The sequence below is a fragment of the Heteronotia binoei genome, chromosome 1, assembly GCF_032191835.1.
Source record: "Heteronotia binoei isolate CCM8104 ecotype False Entrance Well chromosome 1, APGP_CSIRO_Hbin_v1, whole genome shotgun sequence".
NCBI classification, from domain to species: Eukaryota; Metazoa; Chordata; class Lepidosauria; order Squamata; family Gekkonidae; genus Heteronotia; species Heteronotia binoei.
In genome coordinates, this window is record NC_083223.1 from 199,299,708 (window position 1) to 199,321,508 (window position 21,801).

Genomic DNA, 21,801 nt, shown 5'->3' on the forward strand with positions numbered 1-21,801 from the left:
CACAGTACTCCAAATGAGACCGCACCATCGATTTATACAGGGGCATTATGATACTGGCTGATTTGTTTTCAATTCCCTTCCTAATAATTCCCAGCATGGCGTTGGCCTTTTTTATTGCAAACGCACACTGTCTTGACATTTTCAGTGAGTTATTTACCACGACCCCAAGATCTCTCTCTTGGTCAGTCTCTGCCAGTTCACATCCCATCAACTTGTATTTGTAGCTGGGATTCTTGGCCCTAATGTGCATTACTTTGCACTCTTTTCTCACTTAAGGAAAGCCCTTTTGGATTATGAGGGGTCTCTTTTTTAATTTTGCAGGAGAGACATAATATAGAGCTGGTGATTTCAGTTACTATATGGACATATTTCAGAGGTGTATGGGCTTGCATTTGAGAAAGTGTGTATTTTCCTAATTGCAGTTGCATGTACGCATTGGTTTTCCTTTATGTTTTGGAAACTGTTGTGTTCTGTACTGTTATGACTTTATGAATCTCACATATATATGTTATACATTTTTTATTATTTGAATACATAGCATTTTGATCACAGTATTGGGAGTGTATATTGGATTGCCGTGACCCTCTCATTGTTTGCCATTGCTGCTAAGGCATTAGTGGTATAGTGAGTGGAAGATCTAGTTTTGAATCCCCACTCTGCCATGAAGGCTTGCTGGGTGACCTTGGGCAAGTCATTCTCTCTCAGCCTAACCTACTTCCTAAGGTTGTTATGAGGATAAAATGGAAGAAAGGAGAATGGTAGTGTAAATGGCTTTGGGTCTCCATTGGGAAGAAAAGCAGGGTTTAAATGTATAAGTAACAACAGAGGATAGCCTATTTCTATTACAATCGATTCTCCAAACTTAATTGGTTCCTTTCAACTTGAATTTCGTTGTGCTACTTATTGTGGTAAATAAAACACTGCATTTGTTTCAGATAGCTGCTGACTGTGCCATTCACAAGATTCTTCTTGATTTTCCCCACCTTGTGCAGTAAGCATGGCTTCTAATACAAGTGTTCTGATACGTCTGGTGGCTTCAGCATATTCTGTTGCTAATAAAACAGGAACAATTGTCAGGAAAGTGATGGCTGGTGGAGACTTGGGCATAGTGGAGAAGGTAACTGTGTTGGTGGATGCTTGTATAATTTTACTTGTAAAAAACTGAGCTTATTTTGCTATAAATTCTGCTGACATCAGATGACTGAAAGAAAAATACTGGTTGTTTGGACAATTATAAATCTGTAACTGTTCAATGTGTCTGCCTGTCTACTTTAGCATCTTGTCTAAGGCTCTAGATGAGAAGCTAGGAAATCAGGAACCTAAAGCACTGTCCTAAAGCACTGTCCTCTCCGTTTCCTATTTATAAAGGTAGAAGAATCATTCAAAATGCTGATGGATCATTTCTTCCTTTGAATGCTTTAAAATACATCTGCCCTTCTCACAGCTTATTGCCTTATGCTATAGTTTGGGTTTGGTTGTGCCATATTGACATACTCCAATGTGATTTATTTTGACATCTCCCCAAACTCCCTGTTCTCTTATTGTGTCTTATGTGCCCAAACTAAGACTGGACATAAAAAACACATTCCAGGGCTAGTGTGCAGGTAGCCCTATGCTGAGCCCAAGCACCCACTGTGGTGCAGTTGCAATTATCTTCAAAGCCCTAATAGGATTGCAACTGTCTTTTCAGAAGGGATTATTGTTGTGTATCTCCTGGCTGAAACCAGTTGTTATTCATCCCTTGTAAGTCAGTGAAGGGCTTAACTACACTTTTGCATTATAACAATGGGAAAGGACATAGCAGTATAATATAGTAGGTGTGTTCTGTGCACAAAATGAGTGTGGTTCATCCTCATCTCCAGTTAAATGGATTTCAGGTAGTGGATGGGAAAGAATTTTGTGTGAGATCTTAAAGAGCTACTGCTTGTCAGAGTAGGCAGGAGCAGACTAGATAGGCCAGTGGTCTGATTCCTTACTAGGGTTGCTAACAGACCAGGAGAAATATGTTCTGTCCTTTTAATAGAGGCTTAATATATGGAAATGGGTCCTTTCATGGCATGTTGGTAAAAACACCTGAAAAAACTATTAAACAGACAAAACATTCACCCTCCCCAGCAGTTGGTGACCCTACTCCTTATATGGCAGTTTCCTATGCTGAATGTTATACTAGTGTTCTGGCAAACTCATTTTAGAGAGCACTTGTGTGTTCAGTCAGTGTGCAAAGTGTTTATGTCTTTGTTAGTTCCTGTGCATGCTTTGCATTCATTTCTTCCTTATTTTGTTTCAAGACCTGGAGTCATTTTCTCATGCCTTTAACAAATAGCTTCTACGTATAATCTTACTAAGCTTTTTATTGATACCAGAAACTTTAACAACGTACAGGTTCGTGGACAAAGCAAAAAAAATTGTGCACAAGGTCAGAAATTAGTAACTTATTATTTGAAAAGGAAGACTGGCATGGGGCAGTGTAGCCTAAACCATTTACTAGGCATCTCGTCATTAGGATAAAGACTAACTAGATCCTAAAAGAGCCAAATGTGTCTGATTTGGATTTGCTAATCATGCACAGAGACTCTGGAACTGGCTACAAGTAGAGGCTTAAAGCAGTTTCTGCTTCATTGCAACAACAATAGAATGAGGTCCTTGCTTAAGGCAGCCTGCTGGAAATGGATCTTCTCTATTAAGGGCTTGGTTCTTGTTTGTTTCATGGATAACTGAAGATCATTCGCACTGGCGGTGGGGGAGAATATGTGCTATTTTCCCCTCCCTTTTTCCTTATCACCCTGTGAGGTAGGTTGGGTTGAAAAACAGTGACCTGCCAAAGGTTTCTTAGTGAGCTTCAAGTCAGAGTGAAAATCTGAACACAGATCTTCTCAATTATAACCACTGCACCACATTGACTCACTGAATACTTGAACATCTTTTTTCAAAAAGACAAATAGTTCTCATGATGTTGTTAGGCCTTTCTTTGTGGCTTTCACTCTGACTATTACATTTCTTCCTCTAGTGTTCTTGTAATAATTCTTTTTTACCCCATCATCATGCTACTTCTTGCAAAGCCTTAGTTTGTAACATTTTGAATAAATGAATTCAGCCAGTTCTGGCTGGCTTGGCATCAGGGTATGTGGCCTAATATGTAAATGTGTTCCTGCTGGGCTTTTTCTACAAAAAAAGCCCTGTGTGAAACAATGGTGACATCAGGGTGTGGCCTAATATGCAAATGAGCATGCTGGGTTTTCTTAAAAACAAAAAAACCCCTGTTTATCCACAGCCTGGGAGGAGCATAATTTGGATTTTTAAAACAACATGAACCACACTCCCTCCTGCATTGCATAGAATTAGTGTCAATTTACTTGTCACAGGCCTGAAATCTGAGAACACTTGAACTTATAAAGAGATTTTATACAATGTCAGACTACTGATCCATCAGTATTGTCTACTCTGAGTGACAATGGATCTTGAGCACATATAGGAACACCTGGATCCTTTAACTGGAGATTCTAAAGTCTGAACCCAGGATCTTCTCTGAGCCACAGTCCTTCCCATTATTGATCCAGAAGAAGGACCTGAAACTGAACCTTTACTCAGTCCAAACAATAACAGAAGCAGAAAATGCAATGACATTACTTGCAGTGACGATGTCGCACTGGCGATGTTGGGGGAGGATCCCCCCCGCCAGCCCAATGCGGGCCAGCGGGTTGGGAACCTCCAGGGTGGGGGAAACCCCGCCCGGCCTGGGAACTTGGCAGCCCTAATCTCAATTTGAAATTTGAAGCAGAAAATTGAAATTGTATGTCTGCATCTCAATCAGGGTTGCCAAGTCCCCCCCAGCCTCTGGCAGGGGACTGTTTTCTCATGCATGGAGCGATGATGTCACTAGCAAGTGACATCATTATGCCGGCGATGTCACATGCTGGATGTTTTAGCAATTTGAGAGGGAAAACTCTATGGTACAATAGGTACCATAGAGTTTTCCCTCCTAAATTGCTAAAGCATCCGGGGAAATCATAGAGTTTTCCTGGAAGCTGCTAGAGTGACCATCATGTGACATCGCCAGTGCAATGACATCACTTGCAGTGACATTGTCACTCCGGCGATGTCAGGGGAGGATCCCCCCGCCGGCCCAATGCGGCCCAGCGGGTTGGGAACCTCCAGGGTGGGGTTCCCGGCCCAGACACTTGGCAGCCCTAATCTCAATTTGAAATGTTTTATCTAAGAAACAACACCTAATAAATAGGAAAATATAGCTGAATTGACATTGCCTGTTTCCCCTTATTTTATCTGGCAAGATATTTCCAATCAATCTTGACATTGGTGCTCTAAAAGAAAATTATCCAGGTAGCACAGAAGTACAACGATAAAGCTTACATTGGTCTAAGCTCCAATTTTTGCATCCTTATGGCAAAACCTGGGGGCATTTTAAAGCACAGAAATGCAGGCATATAACAAAAGAAGCATCAAATGTGTCAATATCAACGTGGCCCCATCATTGGATACTTAAATCCAGAGATTAGCCATGAGTAGACAAGACAGAGATTTCTACAACCTAAGAAAAAGCCACAATTTTGTGAAAAAATCTGAGCTCTTTCTACATGATCTCTATCATTGCTGTGAACATCAACTTATTGATTCCTCTTCCTAATAGTGTGGAGCTAATGACCTGCAGACTAAAGCAGACCGACTAGTACAGATGAGTATTTGTTCCTCCCTGGCACGGAAGTTTCCAAAGGTGACAATTATTGGGGAAGAGGTGAGAGGACTCTGAAATTCTGCAGTTTTCCCATTGTACTCTACATTGGTCATTTGTTTAGTTAGATACACCACCTGTTCATACCTGCTTATTTTGGGACATAGAAATCTTTATTAGTAACGGCCCCCCTGTCATTGTGAGGGTTCCTTCCAAAATGTCCAGTATTGTAGAACTGCATGCTCCTAAGTTGAGGGGGGGACTCCACTATGGAGTCTTGCTTTTGCTGATAATTTGTGGCACGTTGAGTCCATGTTATCCAGCTTCCCTGTCTGGCTTCTTAGATGTAAGTTGGTGAGTTCCTGTTTACTAGCTTGGGTGAACGTTGTTGACTCTTAATGTGTGTATCTTTTAAAATCAGGATCTTCCTTATGAAGAGGTAAATGAAGAACTACTTGAGGATGGCCAGTGTGAAGAGATACTGAAGACAGCTTGTCCACCTCAGTATAATGGCATCAAAGAGGAAGAGGTATTTAAATTTGAGTTTTACTAATGATCAAACTATTTCAATATGATAGGCCCATAATGCTAGTTTTCAGTGGAATGTGCCACTGCTACCATTGGGTTCACAGCTGAGGAATCGAACCATAAGTAAGTTATTGTTGAAAGACTTTCAGGAGAAAGTTGAAACTAAGGGGAAAACACTAAACTATAACTGTGCATGTAGTGCAAATGTATAAAATATAATTTAATAATATGATTGTGAGTGCTAAAGTATCATCTAAAAACAACACTCCTATGGTTAAGCATATAAATATCTAATCCCAATATAAAGACAAATGTCCATTCATATAAATACAAGTTAAAAGGTACATAATGTCTCCAAATTCAAACCTCGCCCCGCCCCATACCAATTACCCTTCCTTAGTGGTATAATTCAAACTGAGCACTCTGTTAATTGAAGATATGCATAAATCTAATCACAGGCAGAATGGTCCTGAAATGAAGGTGGGGGAAAGAGAAAAATAATTATCTATGTGTTTGTTAAGAAACATAGTAACTTAAAAATATTTTGAAATAAACAGAACTGGGATAGCTACCTTACACTGTGGAGTTCACCTGTGGAGTAAGTGCTGTCAAGTATTCTTGAGATATAACAGGGGCAACTTATCAAGATGTGAAATATTTCATTTGCCCATGGATCTAAAACACACACAAAACATGTAACTAAACAACTGCAAGTTTGAAAAGTCTCCTCATTCTTGGGTTTTTTGTTTTTTTTTTTTTTGGGGGGGGGGAGGAAATGTAGCCTGCTGAAAAAACCTAAATGGTACAGTATTTACCTTCTTAGGTCTAATCTGCAGTGCTCAAAGTGGAGTGCTCAGAAGCCATGGCTCAGTGGTAGGAGCTTCTGCTTTATCTGCAGAGTCCCAGGTTCAATCTTTGGCATCTCTATATAAAGAGATCATGTAAAAGGTGATGAGAAAGACCTTGATCTGAGACTCTGGAGAGCTACTGCTACTCAGAGTAAACCATACTGAATCAATAGACTAATGGTTGGCCTTGTACTAAGCTAGATTCATGTGTTTGGTTTCTTTCCAGTATTTATTCACCTCTTTAACTTCAAAAGGATTTTATTTATTTAATTACATTATTTATAGTCTGCCTTTCTCACTGAGCACTTCACAGGTAAAGCCTCTAAAAACAATGGCTACATTCAGCTGTCATGAACAACCTCTGGTATCAAAGATTTCAGGTTTTCACGGCTGGTAACATCATTAGGGTTTGTAGAATCTTTCGGGCTCAAGTGCCGTGTTCTACTGGAGAAAGTTTTTCTTCCAGACATTTCGTTCTTGGCTGCGGAGAACATCCTCAGTGGCGTTGCAGCTGGAGCAGGCGCTCTGACCATTGAATGCACAGCAGCCAAGAAGGTCAGAGCGCCTGCTCCGGCTGCAACGTCACTGAGGATGTTCTCCGCAGTCGAGAACGAAACGTCTGGAAGAAAAACTTTCTCCAGTAGAACACGGCACTTGAGCCCGAAAGATTCTACAAACCCTAATCTCTGATATGTTTGTAAGCCTGATTTATCCTCTGTTTCACTCCTTTACCAGCATGTAAAGTAAGGAGGAAAGAATACACCGGTGCAAGGATGTACGAATGCAGCCATTTCACAATTTCACTAGTTTGGGAATGCAGAAACAGTGTACAAGATTAAAATTACAAATATCCTCATCAGGTTTCAGCATAAAACGAGAACCGCCCAATCCAAAAGATTTGATAGAAAAAAGAATGTTTGTGAGCCTTCTAAAAAAGAAAAATAAGGGAGCAAGCTGATCCTCTAGGGGGAGCTGGTCTTCTAGAGCGATAATTGACTAGGTCTGCAGCTAGTATGTACAAACTTTGCATCTCCATATGATGGAATTTGGAGCAGGTCCTTGTCATCAGATACCAATGAGATGGATGGTTCTTATGGGAGATGTTCTTAAAGGTACTGTGGGCCTGCTGCTGAAAGCTCAACACATCCATTCTGTGACTGTCTAGTGGTGTTCATTTCTTTCATACGACACTGTCACTCCCACACTTGGAATAACCATGCAGATTCTTTCTTGCTGCTAGTAGACTCAGAATATTCTTCAGCTGTATTTCTTTTTTTAAATCTATGGTTTTACTTTTTTTTGAAGCTTGTTGTATGGGTTGATCCACTGGATGGAACCAAAGAATACACGGAAGGTTTGTTTGTATGTTTTCATTATATTCGCTGAGAGTTCTATTATTTTGAATAAGCACAATGCAGAATGTATCTGGAATATCTGGTTTTAACTTTTCGTGTGTAAATACATCTATGTGATCGTTTGAAGACTTAAAAGATTGGTTTTATTAGTACGATAGAAACTATGCTGCAAGAGGCATTATCAGTTTGGTAGCTAACTAACAATGTAGTCCTAAACAGAGTTGCACCCTTCTTAGTACATGGAAGGCTGAGAATGGTGTGTCTCTGCTTAAGAATTAGCTGTTTTTCATTCTTCTTCAGTTGGTGTTTCTATTGTGAATAAGGTCCACCATGACCTTGTCTTTGAAGCAGGAAATCTCATGGGTGACTTTCTTTGTTGGAAGTCATTTCTGTGAAGCAGTTGCTGTGCTGGTGAGAAAGATAGTCCAGTGTACTCTTTGCTGTGCTGGTGAGAAAGATAGTCCAGTGTACTCTTTTAGGTAAACCATACAGTCCTGATGATGCAGCCTGTAGAACCCAGACTAGGGCTAATTGCACTATCCTGAAAGTCCCTGAGAATTAGCTGCAGCACAGCTAAGGAACTACTACTTCTTTAAAGGCCACTGGAAACAACAACTCAGATGTGATCCAGTTGATTACCACTTGGACATTGAACTTACTAGGTGATCTAGAGCAGAGCATCATCTTTTAACAAAGCCTGCATTGGAGGGTTGTTGTGAAGACAAATAAAGAAGGGGGGAAAACTGTCAACCTTTTTGTGTACACATATAAAAGTAATGACTAAACTAGAGGAGTTTTTTTTACATGGCCAGTGATGCAACCAGCAACCTTTTTCTGTCTAGCCACACCTTTTAGGGTGGGAAGCCAATTGCTGCAAAGTGGTGGTGGGAGAAATCTGGCCTGTCTTAGCTCTCCCTGTTTATGAACCTATCAGCATAGAGGGTGAATTAAGTAAGAATTAGGAGACACCCAGAATATGCATCAGCAGAACAATTATAGCCAGGATTATTTCCTGACATAAACACACATGTCTCTGTACCAAGGGGGGTGGTGGAAATGTGGTTTGGTGCTTTTTTCTGCCCTACTTTTCTGAAGGTTCTTGGGATCCTAGAATTACATCTCCATAATCTAAACCTCATCCTGACTTGGATAGCCTAGGCAATCCAACCTTGTCAGATCTTGGAAACTAAACAGGACTGGTCCTGATTTGTATTTGGATAGGAGATCACCAAAGAAGTCCAGGGTTGCTACAGGGAGGCAGGCGATGGCAACTACCTCTGAATGTCTTTTGCCTTGAAAACCTATGGGGCCACCATAAGTCAGCTGTGACAACAGCAAAAAAAAAAAAAATCCCAAACAAACTAAACTTCACTTGTATATCATTTGCAATATGTTTGTATCTGCAGATGTATCTATCTTTGGTTCAGCTGCAGAGGAGCTGGTATAGTATACTTGCTAGTATTAGAGACCTAGGTTCAAACCTTAACACTGCCATGAAATTCACTTAGTGACCTCTGAGCCAATCACACTCCCTTAACCCAATCTACTTCACAGGGTGGTGTGAAACTGGCAGAAAGTTAGAATTATATGTGGCTTGTCTTTTTCTTCTATACCTGGTCTTTTTTTTATAGCTCCAGCCAACTATATTTGTTATCTTCTCTAGGTCTTCTGGATCACGTAACTGTTCTTATTGGAATTGCTTATGAAGGAAAAGCAATAGCAGGAGTTATCAACCAACCCTACTACAACTATGAGGTAGAAGATTATTTGATTTGCTGGAAAGTGTTGATTAATTCTTATTTTAAGGGCATGTCCTAATTTCTGTACACAGCATTTCTAACTGTCTAAAGCTAGCCTGGAGACTGGATAACTTGGGGTTTTTTTTCTAAAAAAACTTTTTGTCAAATACTGTATCCATAATCCATATTTATTAATCTCTGCAAACCTGCTGTAGTTTATGGAGGACACGATGGGATAGTATCCTCCATGAACTGTGCATCAAATTATTGAGCATCTGTAATAGGAACAGGCTAGAGAGTGAGCCCACTTACCAGAGGCCAGGAGGTGCTCCTCAGGAGGAAAGCCCTGAGGTGTGGCTGAAAAGCAAAAGGGTACACCAGCAGCTCTGAGAAGCCTGCTCAGAAAAGGCAAAACAAACCCCATGGTGCTGGTGAGAGCTAACAGTGCTGGAGACAGGCTGAGCCAGTAGCCATTACCAGCAGCCCGGGAATGGGTGGGGCAGCAGGTCAGTCAAGCCAGGATGCTTAGTAAGGCAAGGCTTAAAAACAGCAATGAGAGGTTTGCTGGGGAGGATGGCAGATGGAATAGCGAGGGAAACTCTGGAGCCATGAGGCAGGAAGAGTGCTGTCAGCTACTTCATTGCATTGTATGACTGAAGGAAAGGAAAGGTCCCCTGTGCAAGCAACAGTCATTTCTGACTCTGGGGTGACGTTGCTTTCGCAGTGTTTTCAAGGCAGACTTTTTAAGGGGAAGGACTGAATAAATGACTGGCTAAGGTGACTGGAGAGTCCTGCATGTGCTTGGGGGAATGGGGCCAAGACTTTTTTTGTAGAAAAAGCCCAGCACAAACTTATTTGTATATTAGGCCACACCTCATGACACCAAGTCATCCTGAACCACATTCCTCCTCAAAAAAAAAAAAAAAAAGCCCTGGATGGGACTCTAAATGGACTCTAAAACCTTACCCAGCTGGCTATGGGCTACAGTACTACAGGATACACAGTCCTGCCACAGCATCACTCATAATTGCCCTTCAGAATTCCTTGGGGGTTCAAAAAAGGAGTTGGAAAAGGGGAACTTTGAATTGGTATATGTTTTGGTGCTAATAGTACTATAATGGTTTTCATAACAGATAACTGTGGAATTCTACACACTATATCTCTAAACTATACCTAATCTCTATTATATGCTCACTGCCAGTGATACTTCATTGCATTGCCACAGTTCATCTAAAGAAGATAGTCAATAGATAAAATCTGGAGATATTGCAATAATGGTGCTGAATCAGTTCTTCTCTTCTTTAAACATTATAGTTCATAATACCTTCAGTCAGTACACTTTCAATCTTCCTCTTTAAAGCTGTACCTTCAGTCAGTACACTTTCAATCTTCCTCTTTAAAGCTGTGCTGAAGGCCACCATTAACTACCGTATGTCTTGAATTTTTGTACCTTCTTGCAGGCAGGTGCAGATGCACCCCTGGGCCGGACAATCTGGGGGGTCCTGGGTTTGGGTGCCTTTGGATTTCAGCTGAAAGAGGTGCCAGCTGGGAAACATATCATCATCACGACACGGTCACACAGCAGCAAACTGGTCAATGACTGTATTAGTGCTATGAACCCTGATACTGTGGTTAGAGTCGGAGGGGCAGGAAATAAGGTATGGAGATAATTTTATTTCAGCTATACCAAAGTGGGGATAAATTGTTTTAAAAATAACCCAAACAACACTTTATTGTGTGAATATGAGCTAGGGCATTCTTTACCTTCTTTTAGCTTTCACTATGTTTCTAGGAGAGAGGAACAAGGATTAAATTTTTAGAAGAAAACTTGGTGGTACCACAGATCAAACATACACTATTCTGTTTATTTGAATTTACTTACCTTGTAGTTATTTTTGCTGAGAGCTGCTTTAGGTGCCTTTGGGAAGAAAGGCAGAATACAAAATTAAAAGGTAAAGGTAGTCCCCTGTGCAAGCACCAGTCATTTCCGACTCTGGGGTGACATCTCATCACAACATTTTCACGGCAGACTTTTTATGGGGTGGTTTGCCATTGCCTTAAACACACTCTAGTCCCAGTTAGATATTATTTTATGAAAGTGCTAAAAAATCTTTGTGGGCTATTTAAGTTTTCATTGAGTCCTGGGACCTGGTTTATTTATTTATTTAGCATATGGCAGAGTTACCAAACCAAAAGCATATTTGGGCAGTGGAAAAGATCCATGCCTTACCTGTAGCTAGAACTGTTGAACAGAAGTGGTTTTTCTGCTGGAATCAATTTGGGCTGCTTAGATCTCATCTTGAAACTGATTCCCTTTGCTGCTTTCATGCCAGCATAGCAGATTCAGTTTTCCCTATTACTGCAGCAGTGTGATGGATAAGAAGAAAAATACACAGACAAGTGTATTACTGTGTAGCTATCAAAACTAAACAAGAGAAGTGGACAGTGCTAAGCACTGAAAACTTTAGGGGGGGGGGTTGTGTGTGTGTTTCGATACACTATGAAAATATCTCTCTATTGTGAAAAAATGTTTGTGAATTCTTTCTTTGTATCAGATCATTCATCTTATAGAAGGCAAAGCTTCTGCTTATGTATTTGCCAGCCCTGGGTGTAAGAAATGGGATACTTGTGCCCCAGAAGCTATTTTGCATGCGGTAGGAGGTAAGTTAACTGGTAAATCATGTGAATTGAAACTTTTCAATGTACTTAAACATGCAGCACAAAAGTATAGAAAGCTGTGTGTTTTTCTGATTGCCAGATGTTGAGCTTACCCTTAGCCTTCATGAAAACCAATGCTGAACTATGTGTTTTTGTAGTTAGTTGGGTTTTCTTGATGCTCCTTTGTCTTCATAAAGTTAGGAGCCAAAGCAGATGTGACTTGGGGAGATTTGTGATCGGATCTTCCCAGTGTTTTTAAAATTATATTGCAGCTGCAAATGTTGGGAGAAGAATCATTCAAACTGAGGCCATGGTGCTGAGGGAGAAGGTATTTAACCTTCTTCTTCCTGCATGATTTCACCAAAGTTGTTGGAAAGGATTTCTTTTCTTCCTCTGTGATATCCAGAAAGACACCCCTGTACTGATTCCCAAGCCATGCACCCCTGGAATGTGATATTGCAATGTAACCCTAGAATATTAATATGACACAGCAATGCCCATTTGAATTGGAATGGTCTTTCTTGCGCATAAGGGAGAAAAATCCAGTTCCTTCTAGGCCCCAGGCAAGCTGGAATGATGTCAAGTCTGGTTCACAGGCTGGACAGACATAGTGGCCAAATACTGAACGGCTAAGAAGCATCCATCGTTCTGCTCCTGGAAATGAAGAATTCCAGGCCCAGAGAGGGACAAATGGTGGGCAGAGCTGTAAAAGTTCCTTCACTTCTTTTGGCAACCTTTTGTCCTGTTATCAAAACATAAAAAATAAGGGTTACCAGGACTCCTGCAACACAAATAAATAGCTTGTATATATATGTTCTGTTATTCTTCAGGGCAGGACAGCAGAAACACAAAGGCTAAAGGTTAAGTGCTCATCTTGTTGTGAATGTGTGGTATACCTGTAAACTGGTCTCACATTTCTGCCAGGGAACAAAGTTTCTATTTTTCTTTAATTACTGCTAAGGCTATCAAAGTCAACCAATCTCCTGAACACTTGATGGATGCCTATCCATGTTTGACATTAAGGGAGAAATCTATCACTTTTGGGGAGCTTCAAAGGAACCAGTTTGGAAAAACAGGGCCATAAAAAGTCATTTGGCCAGTGTAATTAAAATTCCTCCATTGAGGTATGGATCTATGACACAATGATCTCTTATTAGATATTCCACATATGACACTCTGATTTTCCATTGGTGTGACACTCTGCTTCCTCATTGGGTAACTGAATCGCTTGATGTGATGTAATTTACCCTAGAAAACAGGCAATCCCACCTGTCAAGATTAGAGTCGGAAAAAGAGAGGGAATTCCTCCATCCTCTCCTCCCTCCATCTCTTCCTACCCTCACCCCCCCTTCTTCTCAAGAGAAATCTTCCTCCAGTAGCCTTGTGTTTCCTCTAACTGAGCCTACCCTGCAAGATCTAGGTATTGTATAACCTCCTTCCCCCATCCATACTTATTCAGCTAACCACTGTATTCCTCTTGTATGCTTGAAATTGTTTGATTGGGATGTAACTGTTTGAAAACCTATATCTATAATAAAATCCATTATTAACAAAAGGATTTTCAGTGGTCTATCTCCATAAACATAGACAGAGATCCCTGCTCACCTCACCTCTTGTAGACTCACCATTTTGAGCTAAGAAATATTAATATTCCTCAATAAAAAGTTAGTTGAGGTGTAACATATGTGCCATGGCCCTGATACAGATCTCTGTTTCTCATACTCATATGCTAATTCACACACAAACTCAGACTCTTTTACTTTAAAATGTTGGGCCGATCTAATCATTGGTATTTCAGCTCTTAATTTGATTTTACCCTACTATTCCTTAGTATTCCCTAGTAAGATAACTTAAGTGGGAAACATACTATAAAACTAGTCTAAATTTGGACTATAGTGTAGATTTGGGGTCCTCAGTCATGTTGAAATTCTGCCATGGTAGGTGCCATGGGTTGTAGCCTGATTGTCATGAGTGCTGGGGGCCCTGCAGAAGAAGCCGAGCCTGCAGAAGAAACTGTGCCCCTGCCACCTGCACCAGTGCCCCTGCCTCCTGCTGGAGAAGATCCAAGCCCCCCTGCCTCGCCCTCTTGGGTGGCTCGTGTGCGTGACCGCCTTCGTCAGGACCTCAGGGATCGGAGGAGGGCGGCACGCTCACGAGCAAGACGCTCCCTGAGCCCTGAGTTTTGAAAGAATTCTGGCCCTTCTAGGAGTGAGGGTGCTTGAGTCTCAGCAGGATCCTGGCTGCCCTCTGAGTCAGCAATTAGCCCAAATGGGCAACAGACAGCAGAGGGCTATATAGCTGTGGGCTTTGAGAGAAGGCGTTGTGGAAGCAACTAGTCACTTACCTGATGTTCTAGCATCCACTTCGGCTTCTGGACCCTCTGACTCTGGCATTGACTTCTGGACCCCCTGACTTCGGCTTCTGAACCTCTGACCTACAATACCTGGACTGTGATTTGGTTTTGGCGCTTTGGACCCTCCTTGCTACCCAGCTACAGACCTTGGACTGCCCCTGGACTTCGCCTGGCCTGGCCCCAGCCCGTGACACTGATCGTGTCAGATCTTGGAAGCTAAGTAGGGTTGGTACTTGGATGGGAGACTACCAAGGAAGACATTGTAGAGGAAGCCAATGGCAAAACACCTTCGCTTCTCACTTGTCTTGAAAGCCCCTTGCTCTTGTTGCCATAAGTCAGCTGTGACTTGACAGCACTTTACACATACACACACAGAGTAGGTGACACCACAAAATGGCTGCCATTGTGTGACCAGTCACGAAATGACTGCCAAGGGTGGAGAGGTACAAAATGTTGGGAGGTTCGAGCTAAACAGCTCCCAATCATCTGTGGAAATGGGTGTTTCTTGTGAACATAATGGTGATACCTCCTGTCATCTTTTGAAGAACCTCTTTTGCTAGTGAGGTAGATGAAAGCTGTTATAGGTTCTCTGTTTTGGAAGTGTTTGGAGGACAAATGAGTGGGTTCCAGGAATCACATTGGCAAGCACTATGGAGCCCATGTGTGTTATGTTAGGGATTACTGATATGGATGAATTTCAATTTAGATAAACAAGGTCTGGAAAAAGAAAGGTCTGTTGTATTGGCAAAAGGAGAACAGCTTTGGTGGTCATTTTTTTTCTTTGTAGAGATGCAACTTCTGTGTCTAAATGCAGAAACACTAATAATTGTTTCCTTTTTTTTCAGGCAAGCTCACTGATATTCATGGTAATTTCTTTAATTATAATAAAGACGTCAAGCACATGAATTCAGGAGGTGTTCTGGCTACCTTGAGAAATCATGACTATTATGCCACTAGAGTTCCTGAGGCAGTTAAACAAGCACTTGTGTCTTAAAAGATGGATGATGCATTCCACTTAGTTGAGAAGGAACTTCTATATTAATCTTAGCTGGAATCGGTTACTGGAACTGGATTAATGTTTCCTTCTGCCATAATGCTTAGTGATCTGTTTTCTTTTTCAATTGTATAGTACTGGTTGAGAGTTTGACTTGAGTTTTGGATGAAATAATATATTGTCTTTTTCTTAGCATCCTTAAAGTATATATGTTTAATATGACAATTCCATATACATTTTTATTGGACAGTTGGATCGCAGACCAATCCCATTACTTTGTTAATGGGAGGAAAGACACAAAAACTAATCACATCTCTGTTGCCTTTTGATAGTACCAAATACCCTTTGTATGTAAACATATATAGTTTAACTTTTATATGTAGAACATCATTTGTCTTGAGTGGATTGAAAATGTCATAGAGAATAAAGTAATGATTCTTGTATCAAATTTATTTATTTATAAAAGCTTTCAAGGAAATGATAGACTGAAGGTTTAGCATCAGCTCCCACTCACTATGTTGCTTGACTCCAGTTTACCTCACTCTTTTTTCAGCTTTCGCTATGCAGTATTTTAGTGGATGGGGAAAGACTTCTGATATGAGTCTAGGCTCTTTACTTATGTGCTGAAACTATATGGACCTCCCTTCGTTTTCTAACATTCTTTTAAAATGAACATAGGTAGAGCTGCATCTATCTGTCAAGGCCACTCTTGTGGATTCTGACTGGTAGTGGCTCTCCAGGGTCTCATTAACTGAAGCATGCTGATTTAGGTTGATACTGAACACAGTAGGGTCCATTACCCTAACAAGGAGATTTTTTAAAAGCAAGGATAGTCAATGTGGTATAATGGTTAGGGTGTTAGGCTAGGGTTAGGGACAACCAGGTTATTAGTACCAACTCCATCATGATGTTATCCAAAATAAGCAGTATCCACTTAGTTTGGGGGAATTAGCTTGGAGATGGAGTGAGAGTTGGCTAACTGGCATTTTCATCTATGTTTACGGGGATTGTCTCCATGAGAACTCTAGGAAATAATCAGGCTGTTGTTTACAGGAAAGGTTTTTATTGAAACAAAATTAAAACATAGATGCACATAGCAAACTAATGCAAGAGCTAAGTAGGAGAATCAAGGAGGAAAGGGGATGGCATTGTAGAGATAGGTGATATTTACTGGTCTTGAAGAGGTCTGCAGAGACACCAAGTCAAAGATGAAATAGCCAGCATTACAGGAAGTGAGAGAAAAGAGAGGGCCCACATGCAAGTGAGGATGTGAGGGGGATCCAAGAGCACACTCACCTGCTGGGGCAGCAGGATGACATATTTATATGGCAAAAAGTATCCTGAGGCCAGTTGACTCATCACTAAAGAATGATTAACTGTTCATTCTACCAGAGGCAGACAAAGAAGTGGGAGAGGTTTGATGGCTCTACAGGCACCAGATGGGAAGGGTAACAGGGAAGGTGAATAGAGTTAAGCATTGATTAATCACTGATTAATCAAGGGTATCGGGTGAAGAGAAGTCAGGTTTAGGTACTGATGGGATTATTCCTGAGTGTACGGGTGACCCATTGTTCTGCATAATGCATTTCTCCAGGGCAAGGAGGGGTTAGTAGCCAGCCAGCCTTTCTGGCCTTGTGCCTTGGAAACTGCTTTCCCAGGTCTCTGACTGTCCAGCATCCATTTTGGGTCCACTTTGGCCCAAGCAGTGACCTGCCGTTAGGTACTGAGGTGATGTATAGAGAAGTGTGACTTTGTAGCCTATACCATGCTTCTCAGCAGGAGGCAAGGGTTGACTGAACAATAAAGCTTTACTGGGTGACCTTGGGGCAGTCATTTTCTTGCACCCTAATTTACTGTGCATTGGAAGAGAGGAAGATGTAGTCTCCTGTTGGGGGAATGTAGTGTCAAAGAATATAATTTTCAGTGTACATGGCCATTATTTTTCATGTTAGGATATTTTGGTTGATACATTTTTCTCTGTATTTCTCTGTTATGTGCAATATATGACATTATTTCCTAGTTCTTTATGTTTAGAAGAATGCATCCTCTGAGGCTGCAATTTTAAAGGAGAAAGCCAGTATGAGAGGAGAGAGCTATTTAACTCTTTCCCCTTATGCTGTTTTTCTGCCGAAGTTGTAATACCCCTCTCAGCATGCACTGCCTTTTCTGATTGGGAGTAAAAATAACTAGTAATCCAAACCCATACATGTTCTCTATTATGGACAAATGCAACTTGGGCTGCTGATGTTTGGCAGAAAAATAGCACAGGTTATTCCCTTTTAAATTGGAGCTTCTTGTGCATTTTACCTTTAAAAATATATGGAAAAGTAATCACAAAACTGCAAACACTGTGCCATTCTGCCCGAAGTATTATTTAAAAAGCTGGTTCTTTCATATTTTCCCAAGGACTTACTCCAAATTGTTCTTAAATAAAGTGCCATTAGCCTGTTTTTCCTTACACAGAGTAAACAGCAGGGGTCATTTTGTAGAAAAAGAAGTGCTGGAGTTCATTGGCACAACTCATTTACATATGCCGCATACCCCTGACATTACCAGAAGGTGTACTAAATTATATCAGCTCAGTTTCTACCTTAAAATACTTCTTGAATTATAATTGTCATAAAACCTTATTCCTATCATACTCTTTTAAATTACTTTCTCCTTTGTGGCCACAGTGGCATGATGAAGATTTCCATCAGTTTGCTTTATATGTTTTGTTTATTTTCCCCATTTTTGTGGGGGAAAATATTAGAAAGTTTATCAAATCTTAGAGTTCAGCAAAATTATCTTAGGGGTTTTTAACAGTGGAGCCCAGAAGCAAGTATTGGGGGGGGGGGGGTTAAGAAAGAAAGAGCACAATAAAATTTAGAGGTTCAAGAGCTCCGCTTCTGTGAGCTCCTGCCCAGAATGAGGTCTGGTAAACACCTCCCCCTTCATGGGAGCAGAGAAGGACAGCCAGGTGAGCAGGCCCCTGGAGGCAGCAACAGGCCTGTAGCCACAGAGGGGCCAGGGGACACGGCCTCCCCACCCAACCCCCCCTTTGACCTTTATGGCCCCTCTCCCTGGTGCTCTGGCGGCCCCCGCTCCCCTCTGTGCAGCACCTCCCCCTCCCTCCCACCCAGTGAAGCGCTGGTTCCCCAATCTCCCTGCAACTCTGGCAGCCCTCGCTCCCCTCCACACGGCACTGAATGTGCTGGAAAGCTGGTGTAGGAACCACTGGCCTTGGTGTGGCTTGGGGTGCCTTGAAAGAGTCCCAGGAGCTTGTGCTTCACTGGGTGGGTGGGAGGGGGAGGCACCGCAGAGTGGGATGGGGGCTGCCAAAGCGGCAGGGAGATTGGGGGCGCCAGAGCAGTGGTGACGGAGAGAGTGGGGGCCACCAGAGGGGGGCCCCTCCACCCAAATTTTTTTCATGTGGGGCCCCTCCCCAACTAAAATTTTCTGGCTATGGGCAAGGGCAGCAGTGGAGCTGGAGGGAGTCTGGGTTTTAGCCAGTGTTTCAGAATTCTGTATGTTATATCCAGGGTTCTTGAGTAAGATCCTAACTTTCATAGAATCACAGAATCAGAGTTGGAAGGGACCTCCAGGGTCATCTAGTCCAACCCCCTGCAAATGCAGGGGGGGGGGGAAACCATGTTAATTGTCCTGATACTGCAAATACAGTATGTCACAGAAGTGACATTTTGTAAATATTTAAGTATATCTTTTCATGTGACAACACTGAAGAAATGGTGCTTGGCTACAATGTAAAGTAGTGAGTCTACAGCTTGTGTAACAGTATAAATGTGCTGTCCCCTCAAAATTACGCAACACACAGCCATTAATGTCTAAACTGCTGGCAACAAAAGTGAGTACACCCCTAAGTGATAATGTCCAAATGGGACCCAAGTAGCAGTTTTCCCTTCCTGGTGTCATATGACTCGTTAGTGGTACAAGGTATCAGCTGTGAAGGGGGAGCAGGTTATCGCTCTCACTCCCTCATACTGGTCACTGAAAGTTCCACATGGCACCTCATGGCTATGAACTCTCTGAGGATCTGAAAAAATGAATTGTTGCTCTACATAAAGATGGCCTAGGCTATAAGAAGATTACAAAGACCCTAAAACTGAGCTGCAGCACTGTGGCCAAGACCATAGGACAGGCTCCACTCAGAACAGGCCTCGCCATGGTCGACCAAAGAAATTGAGTACCCGTGCTCAGCGTCATATCCAGAGGCTGGCTTTGGGAAATAGACGTATGAGTGCTGCCAGCATTGCTACAGAGGTTGAAGGGGTGGGGGGTGGGGGTCAGCCTGTCAGTGTTCAGACCATACGCCGCATGCTGCATCAAATTGATCTGTAGGGCTGTTGTCCCAGAAGGAAGCCTCTTCTAAAGATGATGCACAAGAAAGCCCGCAAATGGTTTGCTGTAGACAAGCAGACTAAAGACATGGATTTCTGGAACCATATCCTATGGTCTGATGAGATCAAGATAAACTTATTTGGTTCAGATGGTGTCAAGCGTGTGTAGTGGAGTACAAAGACAAGTGTGTCTTGCCTACAGTCAAGCATAGTGGTGGGAATGTCATGGTCTGGGGCTGCATGAGTGCTGGCGGCACTGGGGAGCTACAGTTCATTGAGGGAACTATGAATGCCAACATGTCTGTGACATACTGAAGCAGAGCATGATCCCCTTCCTTCGGAGACTGGGCTGCAGGGCAGTATTCCAACACAGTATTCCACCCCAAACACATCTCCAAAATGACCACTGCCTTGCTGAAGAAGCTGAGGGTAAAGGTGATGGACTAGCCAAGCATGTCTCCAGACCTAAACCCTATTGAGCATCTGTGGAACATCCTGAAACAGAAGGTGAAGGTGCGCAAGGTCTGTAACATCCACCAGCTATGTGACATCATGGAGGAGTGGAAGAGGACTCCAGTGGCAAACTGTGAAGCTCTGGTGAACTCTATTCCCAAAAGGATTAAGGCAGTGTTGGAAAAAAATGGTGGCCACACAAAATATTGATACTTTGGGCCCCATTTGGACATTATCACTTAGGGGTGTACTTACTTTTGTTGCCAGCAGTTTAGACATTAATGGCTGAGTGTTGCGTAATTTTGAGGGGACAGCACATTTACACTGTTATACAAGCCGTAGACTCACTACACTGTAGCCAAGTGTTCAGTGTTGTCACATGAAAATATATACTTAAATATTTACAAAATGTGAGGGTTGTACTCACTTCTGTGACATACTATATCTAATTGCAGAATGCAAGCTAATTTTTACATCCAGTGGTCCTGACGTGTATAGTTTGTAAAGCAGTGTGTCATGATTAAATGGGCATTGGGTAATTTACAGTGCCATCATAAGTAGAATTACATCTTTTTAAGCCCAGTTCTGTCCCAGTAAATACCAATATTTTATTTTACATGCTTTAATGATAAGAGGTTTATCAATTTTCATTTTTTAAAATTAATTGTATGAGTTTTTAATGACAATTGAAGCATCTTTCTTACATTAATTAGGGAAGTAAGGGACCTGACCTCTTGGGACTTGGCAGGCTAGAGATCCACTTACAGCTGGAGCCATAAACAGGGTTGCTCCTTGGGACAAAGTGGATTGGAAAATGAACAGAACAGCATTGGTGGAAGACTCAAATGAATCAGACAGAGCATATGATGAAGTCCATTTGCAGGTCTATGAGGCAGTGGCGATTGTAGTTTTTCTTCTCTGCCACCACTGCATCAGTGAAATCTCATCCAACTAAAGTGGTTTGTAGCCTGATAACACCAAGGCCGTAGCCAGGATTTTAAAAGGGGGGGGGGAGCATTTTAGGTGGCACCCTTTTCCATCCACTGCAGGGCTTGCTGCTTCTCAGAAGCTTTCTGGGGTAGGGACAAACGCTGGAGGCTCTGAAAGTGGCCAAGTCGAGGCAGCCAATGATAAAACTTTGGAGTCAAGAAGGGACTTCACCTTGCATGCAAGCAGTGGGGTTTCCTTCCTTTTCACCCCCACCCTGGCACTTTGCAACCAACAGCTCCATTCCATGCAGCTTCCTTCGCTTCCCTCTCCTCCACCTCCCTCCTCTCCACCTGCTGCTTTTGCTGCTGCAATGCAGTGTGCCCTGCTCAGCACTCCCAGCTCCAGCTACCGCTGATGACTTTGGTGGTTCAGCCATGGCAAAAAAAGGAAAAACACAATCTGCTCCCTGGAAATCAATGGGCCTTGCCTGGAAGACACGGGGCAGTCCCCTCACAGGCCCCCCCACCCCCGTGGCTACAGGCCTGGATAACACCCAAGTGCTTTCAGTGATGTTAATTTAGTCCCCAGCTGACTTTGAAGACAATCTGGAAACTAGTGCAGAAAGTGGCAGCCTGATTATTACCTGGAATTAGTCGATGGGAACATATCTTTCCTATTTTGAAACAGCTACATTAGCTTCAAATTTATTTCTGAACAGTTCAACGTGCTGGTTATGACCTTTAAAGGTCTCCATAGCTTGGGGCCCACATTATCTGAAGGATTGTTGCCTCCCTTAAGTTCCCCTGCACCAGCTAGACTTTGGGCTGCTACTTCTTGGCTGTTTGCCCATTTAGAGTGGCCCACCTGTCATCGACCAGAGCTCAGGCCTTTTCCATTGTTGCTCTCACTTTACAAAAAT

At 42.2% G+C, this 21,801-nt stretch overlaps 1 protein-coding gene across 1 annotated transcript; it reads left to right on the forward strand.

Annotated features, from left to right (window-relative positions):
- Positions 1 to 934: 934 nt before the first annotated feature.
- Positions 935 to 15,610, forward strand: BPNT1 (3'(2'), 5'-bisphosphate nucleotidase 1). The gene is made up of 8 exons (XM_060246575.1): positions 935 to 1,117; positions 4,646 to 4,750; positions 5,109 to 5,216; positions 7,369 to 7,417; positions 9,082 to 9,173; positions 10,618 to 10,815; positions 11,713 to 11,818; positions 15,014 to 15,610. Exons 1-8 carry the CDS (start codon positions 998 to 1,000, stop codon positions 15,160 to 15,162), a joined length of 927 nt encoding a protein of 308 aa, XP_060102558.1. The 5' UTR covers positions 935 to 997; the 3' UTR covers positions 15,163 to 15,610.
- Positions 15,611 to 21,801: the final 6,191 nt, after the last annotated feature.